The following is a 12,701-nucleotide window of genomic DNA, read 5'->3' on the forward strand; positions in this document are numbered from 1 at the left end:
GTGTTCTGACAGATCCCATTCTCCAGAGAGAAAACAATACCACCACATAGCTCCAGCTACGCAAAACAAACAGTGCTCCATCTAATGCAGGGATGAAACAGGACTAGCAATAGCTATTTTAGCATGAGTGACGACTCCTTTCCCCCCTACCATCCTGGCAGATAGAGCAGCATTGTTGACCACATTGGAAAGGCTAGCAGCGTGCCAATTCACCATCCTGTTATGCACATGTTAAGAACAGGCAAACAAGAACAGCGGGCTTCAGCACACAAATAATTCAGTAACTCCTAAGTCTGGCATAACAAGTTAAACTGAGGAACATACATTTTATATGCATCACTTCTGAGATGCTAGGCCAGTAGCTGAACACAGCATCTAACACACATACAGTAAATAAACTCACAAGTGAGAGACTGCGCTAGTAGCTGCTTATCACACATACTAGCGTCACAGTGCCAAAAAGTGAGATAAGAGACTAAATTTGGCTAAAGACTCCTCTTAGAGGAGGAAGTTGTACTTCAGTAAGTTAAGCATCTAATAATTGTCTAAGAACAATGACACAAGAGATATCTTGAAGGGAAGAATCACAGTATAAATGGATGACCTTGGTTAACTTACACATTTGTTTAATAAAAAAAAAATCAAGATAAAAAATCTTAAAGTCTAACCGCTACACAACTGTACATTTCAAGGTTGCTTTTAGTGGCTTGTTAAATTACATGCTGCAAAAATGAAGGAAACAACAAGGAACACGAATGCAATGTTCTCCTTTTCCACTGAAACAGCCATGAGTTATCAGTTAGTGAAAGCTGTTAAAACCTGCTACTTAGAGGTGCCATGCAAGCTCAGATGACAGGTAATCAGTCTGCTAAAACACTTTTTCTCAACATCTGAAAGAATGAAGTGAAACACCAGTGAAAAATGCATAACCTTCCATTATGAATTTCTGAAAAAAATCAGGGTAATTATGTAATCTCTCATAACATGAAGTATTTTTAATTTACATCTAATTCAAGATGTGGAAACTGCACAGAAGAAAAACAACCAAGTTCTGAGAACAGTGGAAGAAAAGACAGCTACATAAGAAAGAAAACTGCATGACACAGAGATCACTTCTGAATTATTGATATGAACACAAAGACCAAACTCTACCAGACTCAAAAAAAACCAATTGACATTCAGCCTATGATTCTCAAGAACACAGTAATACACATTATCTAAATTATTTAAAACATTACAGAGAATTAAACAGGTAAAAACATTACAGAAAATTCTCTACATTAAATGTATTTAGTTACTATTATGCTGAAAAACATAAGAGTTTTAATACTAATCATAGAGGGTGTCTATTACTACCCTTGAATCAGCAAGGTGCAATACACTTTTCACTGGTATAGCATGATGTGTAAGTTTTACTTACATTTTTTGATAAAAAATTAGAAAAAAAGAGAATGTATTACAAGTTTAACAACTTCGAACATCCCCTTGAAAGGTAGAGATGACCAAAAACAGTGATTCCAGCAGAATGTAAGCAGCGATTTGTTGTTTCCTATACACCTTTCACAGATGAACAATAGATAAAGTACTGCCATTTAAATACAACTTAGAAGATTCAGTAAACCATATTCATGAAAAGAGAGAAATAAACTCAGATTACTTTCACTCTTGCTGCTTAAGAAAGTTATGAATAGATAAAAGTGCCTCAGTAATACAGAAAAAAAAAAAGCTCATCTCTTTCATTGTAGTTAAAAAGAAGAGAACCGTTCCTCTGCTTACATCAGTCAGGTAGAAATTAAGCTTCATATTTACAAAATTGTCTTTTAAGTAGAAAGCGATACAAGAGACAGAACATCCAAGGTAGGATCCAGGAATTGCTACAATCTCAGAAAACAAAAAAGTCTTAAGTCTTATATTGGGACTACATTTACAAATCTAACCCTTCATATCTTACTATATGTAGATCTACACTTACACATACATCTTTCTGTAAGTAAACACGCAAGTAGAATTTAAAAACCTATTATGACTGTACAGAATTCTCATTTGGAGATTTGTACAAAATACCATAAATTAAACGTTTTTGTTTTTCCTTTTTAAAAGATTCCTCAGTAGAGACAGAGGTTACATCAAATAACATTCTGGTTTTACAATCAGCTTGAAGTCGTGAAAGCAGTTCAAAAATGGACCACTTTCCAAATTATTTTCTTACAGTATTATATATCTAACCAACACACTGGGATTATACATGTAGAAAAGCCATCCTAAACTACGTTCTCACCCTCGGAACTATGTTAATTACTCCTAGTGTGTGATCTTGTATGCCAAATTTGTAGACTTCCTTTACTGCTAAAACTCCTGAAAAACAGGTTTTATAGTTGAAATGTTAACAACTTTCATAGCATCTAAAACTACAATATTATCCCTCCAACAGAAGCACAGAACAAAGCTGAAGAGTAGCCACATACAAATTTTTTGATTGATGGTGAGAACTTAAAATACCTTTAACCTTTAAACACAGTAAAAGATAACCGAAGACCATTCCAAAAGATAACAACGCTGATTTGAAAATTCATGGTTTTTTTTAACTCATGTTTTTTTTAAGCGATTTTGATGTCTTATAGTAGTATAAGACATACATACGTTTCCTCACTTACTAGTTCTGAAAATAATTTTCAAGTTAGAACCACATAATGTACCACAATAGGTTTGTACTACTTGTCAGTTTAGAGAACGCCTGCTCTATTCTTCAAATACTAGGAAGATACAACGTTAATGCCAAGAACCTTAGCAATCATCGTTATGACGTACAATCTTCATATATTACTCGCCCCCCCAAAAAAACACATTATTCCATCTTTCTACAGTATTAGACACATACCTGTAACTAGTGCACACTGTGATGATTAAAACCAAGCTGAAATTACAGTCTCCTAGTAAAATTCCTGTCATTACCACTTCATAGTAAAATAGAGGTATAAATTATTCTAGAATGTACGGTTAAACTCTAGAAGAACTTGTTCTAACACACCTAAAGGTTTACATATTAAGAAAAAAAGACAGGAAAAAAAAAAGCACGAACTGATCCATAAACTGCTGGAGGCTGGAGAATGCTCCATGGCAGTGTGACTGCATGCCTGCCTTGTTCTCCAACTCTCTCCTGTGCACCAATTAGCAGCTGTTGTCACTGACAGGCCACAAGGCTGGGGTGACCCAGTACAACTGCTCTTGTGTTCAAAAGCAGGTAAAATCTTGGAGGACAAGCCTTTCCCAGATCCATAATGCTGGCTATGTTAGGATGGAAATCAAATCAGTATGGCAATCGAAAACATCGCATTTGAATGGGGGACACAGGGTTACTGTAATCATTTAGAAAATTATTCTTCATTCTTCCAAACTCATTTTCTTATTTCTTGCCAACAATTCTGAACAGAAAATTCAGACCAGTCACAATATCTATTTGCTTTAAATAAAATATATACACTGACTGCATCACATTATGCAACTACTCTTTAGTTTGTGTATCAGGGAAATCTTTCAAAACTACTCAAAAATTCTGATCATGCATTTCTTTGAATATTATTGAGCACACAAGCAGGTTGGGAATACTATCAATGAGATTAGAAGAAAATTTCTGAAAGGGAAGAAGATGATCATATCTAAGAATATGTTTCCCTATTAGCATTTTTGATTATTCTCTGCATCATCTTAACTTGCTCAAGAACACCAAAACATAAATGCTATCCAGCTAAAAGGCCCTTACTGATAAAAGTTCAAGCTGTCAGTAGTTAGCCACTGTCCCCAAAAAATCCTGTCACATAAGATGCTGTGTAAGAAGCAATAACCTAGCCCCATTATCAGATGTAGGATCACCCAGTCTCCTGACAAAGACACTAAGGGCAATTTGTAAAAGGGAAAGAGCAAAGTAACAACATCTCCAAATTGAAACACTAATAAAGGTACATGCAACTGTAAGCTGCAGGTAATTCAGAAACAGCCCTAACAGCAGCAGGAAACCTTTACACTGCGGTGATTGTATGACGTGATAACTACTGACCTCAAAATCTTACGACCAGAACATTTCAAAATAGCACACAGACTGAAGACTGTTGGGAACTTCAGCACATCACGCTAGCAACAGGACAGTCTCACCTGCCCACAGTTGTGACCATTCAAGCCTTTTGCTCTTTTTCCTAAAAAAATCTCAGAGAAAGGACAGAAAAAGTCAATTATATTATAAATTTTTACATATGATAAAGAAGAAAATTTAAGTTCATCTTTTTAAGCACAGAGGACATTTAATTCATAGTTACATTTTGACTCGAAGAAATCTACCTTTATGAAGTAACAGGCTACCCTACAAAACTGAGCTGGAAACACCACATTTATGGAAACAGGGCAACAGCAATATTTTTTCCATTTCTCTTTTTGAATTTCAAGAAAAAAATCCACTCGATCTATCCATGAAAATCACATATGGTTTGCATAAAGGAGATGAACGGATTTTAAAATTCTCTAGATATGAGGTTGCTAAAGCTAATTTCTAACATCATTAGTGTTCAAAAGATAATAAAGGGAAAAGACATTATAGGTTTACTCTTTTTTTTTTTACAGCACTAATTGTCAGCCAACATACTTGCCTCCATACATTTTTATATGAAGAGATTAACAAAATTATTCTTTGTTACTATTCCATTGTAATTACACATTTCCTATAGATCAAGACCATATTGTTTTGTTTCAAATACCTTTTGTCTATGCACAACTAATCTCCCACTAAACATTCTGTAGTCTTAAATTAGCAGCTGTAGTTCATTTCACAACCATTACATTCCATGTAAATTAGGTATAGAGATGTACCTCCTTCATTTTAACCAGAAGTGCTAACTGTCCCTAGCCACCTCAGATAGATGGTTGATAACCGTCCTATTTCATCTTTGCCTTTTGCCATCCTGTTGGTTTTAGGCTTAAGGTTGTTCAAAGTATCACTGATAAACAGCATGGAATTGTTAACTAAACATTTCTTCAGTGGAAATGGAATTCAGAATCTTTATGCTTTTTATTTTACACCTTGGACAATTAAATATCTTCAGTTTCCACAAGAAAAAAAAAGGGAAAAAAGTAGCTCGCTGAAGTATTTGAGAAGCTGCTAGCTACCTGAACAAAAGATCAGATATAACAAAAACAGTAATAAGTAGAATCATAGGATCATTAAGGTTGGAAAAGACCTCCAAGATCACCTGGTCCAACCATCACCCTACTACCAATGTCAGCCACTAAACCATGTCCCTAAGCACCACGTCCAACCTTTTCTTAAACACCCCCAGGGACGGTGACGAAAAAAATCACACCTTTTAGAAAACTTTCATAAAAGATTTTTCACTCAGCCTAAGGTATGGATGAACTACTTGGATTCCAAGAACATTGCCACAATTTCGTGAAGACACTTCCTCATAATATTTAATTACCTAAACATATTCAAGCCGCTGTTTAGATGCAGTTTGCTACACACTGATGAATGTAAGAGAAACAAAATGAGTCTTACATAGCTTTAAAGATTCAGTTATGCAACTAAGAAAATGCAGCTAAGTAGGGGGTTTTGTTCTTTTTTGGCCTTTTTGGTTTTATTTTTTTTTTTTTTTTTACATCTTTACCAGCATTCCTCCTCTTTATTAGCTGCAAGGACTGCGTAAATACACTCTTCATTAATTATGTTCTGAAGTTCTGCTAACTTCTACTTTTCTTCTGACCCATTCTACCCAAATTTTCCATCACCACAGCACATGTTTGGCAAATGAAAAAAAAAACTGCTTGTGCAGTATACATGAATATACTAATATTGGAGATTTCTAAACTACAATAATGCAAAATATATTTCATTATGAAAGTTCTCAGTGCTCCAGTTAAAGCAATTTGTCAGCTGTCAGCCAGCACTGGTTTCACAGCATTACGGCACCTTCCCTTCTGTATCAGGACGTACCACATGAGTGTTGCTGTATGCAGTGACCTGTGTTATGGTATAAGCACCTGCCCACCTGCATGCCATAAAGCATGCTTCCAATGAAAAACACACCCCTTATTTTATGCAATCTGTTGTGTAGTCCAAGCCTCCTGTCACATGCTTACGTCTTAGTTGTAAGAAAATAGTTGGTTTTACGGTGGATAACTCATGTCTGAAAAAAAAAGTCACAGGGAAGAGTCCCATTTAGCCTGAAAGATAAAACACAAACAATTCTTCACCACATTCCTAAAACCAGTCAGCCACGATTTCAACATCAACTCTCAAGCCACCCTGAAACTTTCCTTCAATGTCTGGATTTGGATGGGTCTAACCAGTTAGTTTGTAAACAGATATTTTTCAGTATACCTACTACACTTCTTCCCACTGTTAACACTCTACCTGAAATTGAGCATCTCTTACATGCTGGTAAGGAAAAACTTTCTAGTTTCCCAGCTAATTGGTAAAGTATGCTGGAAGATTCCAAGATTGGGCAGAAGTCTGATGCATTTCTTTCTGGAAAGGCTATCATTGACTTAGCTTCCTTATTTACTGTAATTATGATGAAGGGTGTGTGTTTCTTTACATAGCATCTACCCTGGACGGACTCTGACAAAAAAAATCCCAAAACTCCTATCAAGAGGGCAGCAGTAACCAAGAGATTTTGGTATTTCTGCATTTTGTAAAATTCAAATGACTAGATAAAAAAAAAAAGGCAAAAAAAAAGCAGAAAACTGTAATGTGAAAACACAGCATTGCTTAAACACCTAAGAACTTATTTATACTGATCCAAATCCCCAAACAACCCCTTTTGTCAAATATAAAAAGAAACCACAAAATATTAGAATGGTAGTTTTAGTTTCTGCCCTTCAGAAGAAAAGTGCTGACATTTGTTGACAAACCTGAACCACTGCAAGAAAAAATATACAAAAATCCACCCATAAAAAAAATAAGTTGCCATACACAAAACTTTTGAAGAAACACGAGCACAGATTTTGAAAGACATCGTAGTGCCCAGCTCCTACAGATACTTTAATGGTGAGCAAGGGTTTAAAGTTGCCTTTTTATGAGATTTTCACCTCATTAAACATCTAGTTCCTGTTTTCAAGAAATGAAAGTGAAAATACTGTAAGCACATACCATTTTAGTAGTTCTGAAAAGTCTTAAGATTGTAAAAGTAGTAATAATCTAGGAAACATAGCCAGAGGTATGCAAATGTTATCAATATAACCAGGCTAGTGTGCTTTACAATTTGAAAACAATGCCAATTTAAAGCACAAGTGCAGATAGAAAAGCTAAGCGTATGCCTTAATTTTGGAGTGCATATACTGAGCTCCTCTAACTTGCTTTTAAAACCTACCAAAAGGTAGGTTTTGCCTAAAAAGTTAGCAGGCCACCATCAACAGTCATGTACCCCTTGGAGTCCAGATAGGCAAAAAAAAAAAAGATCAATATTCAAGAATAATTGCAGTAGAGAATTTCTCAGACAGCAACGCAAGTAAGATGTAAGACTCCAACTGTTTTTCAAGTTGACTGTCTGTATCCCAGGACAACTGAAAAAAAACCTGTTGGTAAATACCTTCTTGCTCCTATCAGGGTTTCTGTTACAGATTCACAAAGAAGGAAGTAAAACACAGCACTGTGTGATTTGCTCTAATAGAAGTTACCTGTTACAGTTAACCATCACAATCATGGTATGCAGTGAAGGAAGGGGTAAAGGTGCCCACACATTTTGTTTATCTGGATATTTTTAAAACAACATTTCTATGCGGCTGAGGAGCCCCACTTCCCCCTATTTTCAAGATGGATCACCTACCACGAGAGCATGCAAAGAAGAGCTTTGTAACAGTCCTGCCACCAGTGTGCAACACTCACTGCCTTTGAGCCACCAAGAAAGCACACACCCACCAGAATCTCTGCATCCTCCTTACCGCCTTGCTACAAGGACTCCAAATATTTTTCCCCCCGATGACTTGAACTCTCAGTACTAGACAGGTGCGCAACATTCCTCCCTGCTTCTTCTTTACTGATGAAGAAAGTTGGAAATGGAGTGGTCACCAAATCTCAAGCTGAATTTGGAAACAAAATTCATCTAGCCTTCTTTGACTATCCCTCAAATAACCCTTGAAAATGCCCAACATTTTTGTGGGCTGTAAACTGCAAATAGCCTCCTGAGACATTTGCCCTGCATGCAATGCACTGCAATTTGCCATGTGGGCACAGGGAATCAAATACTACATGGTTTAAAGTGATGTAAGCACAGTAAGAAAAGCAGTATAGTTGTGAAGTTAAGCAGAACTTTTGTGTCTTTGTGTTAGAAGCAAACAATGCCTAAGTAAGAAAAAAAGAAAAATATTTTTTTTTCTCATAACACTGGGCCATACTCATTCTTGAGGAGAAAAAAGCCAGTCCTCAGCTACTTTATTCATATTTGTCTCCTGTTGTAACTAAGAGACTCCACACTTGCAGAACAGAGAACTGGATGTACAAAGAGCTGCTAAATCAAAGTAGTGTCTCGCAATGCCTGTAAATTAATAATAAATGAAAGTATCGGTGCTGAAGATAAGTACCTTTCAATTAATTAAAAAGCACAATAACAAAAAGTGAAGACTGTTACCCTCAGAAAGAAGGAAATTGAGACATATAGTCACAAACAGCACTTGTCCTCATCCACCATCAGCAGTTCTATTTGCACCCTTGTTTATCTCAAATACTTCAGTAAATAAACTGGATAGTTCCTAATAGGCAACGCAGAGTCAGAACTACAGGAACACAAAAAAAAAAAGAAACCACCACCAATCCCAAACCAAAAAAAAAAAAAGAAATACACCAAGAAACAGGGATCTCTTGACAGAAGGACATTTAAAGGTGTCTGTCTATAGATAAGGCGCTGCCTGCAATTCCCCTCACCCAGGCCTGCACAGCTCAAAGCCAGCAGCAGAAACACCAGCAAGGCAGTGGTGTAGGTCACCTAACAGGATAATTTGTTACTGAAGCAGTAACAAATTTTCAAAATCAGTTGGTAAGTATACTCAGTTACAGACAGGAGCAAAGAACTTTGCAGCAAACCAAGTGTGGATTACACAAGCCTTTCACAGTGCCTAGGGCTCTGGGAGGTACACCAGCTCTGCAGCTCAGCTTGGAATCCCTGCAAAATAGTCAGAACCAAGACAAATTTTGCTAAAAGCACAGCATGCTTGCAGCACGGTTACGTACACAGCCGCAACCGGACTCAAAGCAAGAATTCATGCCAAATGCGATAACTTGGTCAATAATTCCAATTGTCCTCTCTGGCCTTAAGAAGTTATGAGCTTGATTTCAAGAGTCTAATTAAACCAGTATGCCTCATCCCATTGCTAATTCCTTCCAGATGACTGCAATGGGAGTTGCGCTGGTGGTGAATCTGTCCTCCTTTTCCTCTTCTGTTCTATTCTGAGCAGGTAATAGAACACAAGGCCAAAATCTGAGTACGGTGAATCCCAATTAACAATTTCAATTTCATAACCAACAGAAGACATGATGTATAGCCTTAAATAGTCAAAAGTGACCAGTTCAACATCTATCTTTAGGGTTTTTTCTTACTGTAACAACATTACCAACTCTACTAACATTATGTCCAACATATATTCATGTTGGGGACAATTTTTCTGGAGCCGATCATGTTTTCAGAAAACTAATTTTCTAGGGAAAAAAGGTTAAGAAAATCATTGTCCTAAAATAAAATTAATCAGAATCATCTTAAAAGACAGTGTACAGCCTGGGCTGAGCAGCTAAAAAGTTTCAAAAACAAACAAAACCCAGAAAACCACAAACTTTACATTAATATCTCTAACCAGGTTAATCTCATACAGAGACTTCACACATGTAGTGCACCGTAACATAAAACACCCTTCATAAACTTTATTACATCACTTTGGAAAATGCATAGTATTAAAAAGTTCTAAAGAGGGAACTCTTGCTGTTCCAGGCATGGTAAAAACACATAATAAGAGAACAACAAGGTGAGTTCTGGGAAAACATGGGCAACCCTCAAGGAGCAGTGAGGAGCAAACAACAAGTAAGCAGAGAAAGGTGCATCAGTTCTACATGCAGCAAGGCGCTCCCGGAGTCTTACTGCACAAAAAGCCAGGAAGAAGTAGGAACTAAAGCAGCACAAACAAGGCTAGCATCCTCCCTGCATCTATTATTAGTTCTGAAATACTTAATAACAGCACTGGCCTCTTGCACAGTCCACAGTTACGGACTACTGAAAGCCTGACTTGTATATTAAGTCATTTTTGTCTAACCATCACTAAATGAGAACCTGCTTAAAACAAGGCAATACCAATTTAGTTTCACATATTCGTAACAGAGACCACTGCAGCTAGAAGCACATGGCTGAGGCATTGTTTCTGGCAACTCTCTACTTTGCACAACACAGATATTCTAGATTAATCAACACAAAATTCAATTGTCTGGGGGAAACAAAAAAACAATAGAATAATCTTTTAAGATACTGAAAGCGTGAGCCTTATGAAAAACTATGTGACTGGCTCAACATAGTGAATCAAAACAGGGTATTACTAGTACAGAATTAGTGTAACAATTTAAAATATTTAAACTAATTGCTTATGTAACTATAGTAACAGTTGGAAAAAATAAGTGTTCACTGTGATTGTGTGTTCAGTGAGGAAATCAAGTTATCATCTAGCTTAGTTAATGCCATGCTGAGACATTTTTTATTTTAATTTTTTCTTTAAAATTCTCTATCCAATTACTGATCAGTCAGTTATAGCTTCTCCAACAAAAAAAAAAAAAAACAGATTTTTGACGGGGGCTACATGACTAAAGGTAAAGCTGTACCTTATGTAATTGTGATTACCATACTAATGTTTTTTGGTTTTTGTTTTTTTAAAAACAAGCACTACACAGTGCAAAACATTTTTTTTCATTGCTTTAGGAACTCATTTTGCATCTTAACTGAGACTTTTTTTTTTTACAACAGGATAAACATGATATAGTTACAATGCTATTACTACAGGTCTCATGGGATCAGTAGGTAGCTTAAAACACCTCATAGGAAAAAAAAATCAATCTCAATGACAGTCACTTTTTGAATTCTGAGTAAGAGATTTCAAACAGACCACATCTAAACATCACTACTCCAGCATTTAAATTTTGTGTATTGTTCTGTCACATCAGAACAATTTAGCGTTACACAATGTAAAAAAAGGTTACTAAAGACATTCATTAAAATCCCGATTCTGTAAGTTTCATAAACAGATAACACTACTTACAGTAATAGCTGTGTCATGTGTCTGAACTGTTAAGGCCTTTGTCCTGCATTTTGTTGACGAAGTTTCACTCGTTTTTATTTTAAAGGCACAAAAGCAACCATGTGCATGTGGAGATGGGGTGGGAGGACAGAAAAGAGCCTGTTCCTTTAAACTGAAAAAAAACTCAGAGCTTTTCCTCAAGAACTAAAACACATTTGTAAATAAAATATATGTATGCAGAGATAATTTTCAGCCCAAGATAAAACTGCTTAAGAATGAAACTCTGAAAATAGTTTGTACTGGGGAAAAAGAAAGAATCGGAGGTGGAATCGGTGAGATACAGCCTAATTCCAAGGCGAAAACGTTACTGCCACCGCTAATATTCGCGCTTCCTTTGCGTTCCGCAGCCCACTTTCGTTTCATCGATCCTGTCACTTCTCCGCCCGGTTCCTCGCAGAGCCGAGCTCCCCAGCACGGCGGCGGCCCTGCACCTCCCCCCAGCCCCGGACCTGCCGCCTCTCCCCCTGCCTTCCCCCGGCCCTTCGGCGGAGCCGGGACTACCGGGCGGCGGCCCCGGGGCGAGGCTCCCACCGGCGGGCAGGCCTCCGCCTTCCTCCTCCTCCTCCTCCTCCTGCTCGGCGGCGGCGAGGGAGGAGGCGGCGCCTCCCGGCCCGTGCCCGTCCCCGTACCTCGGTTGAGATCCAGCGGGACGTTCTCCTCGCCGCTGTCGTTGCGACCTGCGGGACGGGGGAGAAAGAGAGCGCGTCAGGATGGCAGGGAGGGGCGGGGTAGGGGCAGCGGGCACCGGCGGGGGGACAACGGGGGCCGGGTGCGGGCCGCTCGGGGCCGAGTCCCCCTCCTTGCCCCGCCTCCGCCGCCGCCGCGCGGGGCCCTCACCTCGGATGCGGAGGTGCCTCAGCGACCGGGCGCGGAGGCTGACCGCCATGTTCGCGGCCCCGCAGTCACAACACCGGAAACCTCGCCCGATCTCGCGAGGAGACGCCCGGCGGGACAGGACGGCACGGGGCGACGCCGCCGCCGCCGCCGCCGCTACCACCTCCCTCTCTCCGCCCGCCTCGCGAGAAGCCCCGCCCCCTCCCGCTGGGAGGCCTCGCCCCCCGAGGCCCCGTCCTCTCCCTCAGGCCACGCCCTATAGGCCACGCCCCTTCTTACGCGGAGGCCACGCTCCCTCCCCATACAGAGTACCCCCTTCCCCCCACGCCCCCGGAGGCCCCGTCCCCGCCCCAAGAGGTGGTTGCTGGAATGAGTTCCTTCAGTTTAAACAAACGCATTCATTTTAACTACTTCCTTACTTCAGTTTTTGTTTATTAAATAAGAAAATAATGTTCTTGAAGGACCGAGGTTCCCAAAACTACAAGGTATAAACGATAGTATCTCATCCATCCGTAACACAGGACCACAACAAACTCGCTTTAGTGGTTTCATCAACC

The 12,701-nt window shown here is 39.0% G+C and overlaps 1 protein-coding gene across 5 annotated transcripts in view; it reads right to left on the bottom strand.

Moving 5' to 3' along the window:
• The window catches only part of RICTOR (RPTOR independent companion of MTOR complex 2), an 80,977-nt gene extending 68,655 nt beyond the window's left edge, over nucleotides 1–12,322 (bottom strand). For 3 of the 5 annotated variants that reach the window (XM_035563722.2, XM_035563723.2, XM_035563721.2), the window contains exons 1-2: nucleotides 12,148–12,281; nucleotides 11,940–11,987 (exon numbers count right to left, since the gene is read on the bottom strand). In XM_035563722.2, coding sequence (XP_035419615.1) covers nucleotides 11,940–11,987; nucleotides 12,148–12,196 — 97 coding nt within the window. In that variant the 5' untranslated portion in view covers nucleotides 12,197–12,281. Of the gene's footprint in view, nucleotides 1–4,054; nucleotides 4,188–11,939; nucleotides 11,988–12,147 lie in introns of those variants that run through there. The other 2 variants (XM_035563720.2, XM_035563724.2) reach the window with 2 other exon arrangements.
• Between the last annotated feature and the right edge of the window lie 379 nt (nucleotides 12,323–12,701).

This window comes from Cygnus atratus, chromosome Z, assembly GCF_013377495.2.
Source record: "Cygnus atratus isolate AKBS03 ecotype Queensland, Australia chromosome Z, CAtr_DNAZoo_HiC_assembly, whole genome shotgun sequence".
In the NCBI taxonomy this organism is placed as follows: Eukaryota; Metazoa; Chordata; class Aves; order Anseriformes; family Anatidae; genus Cygnus; species Cygnus atratus.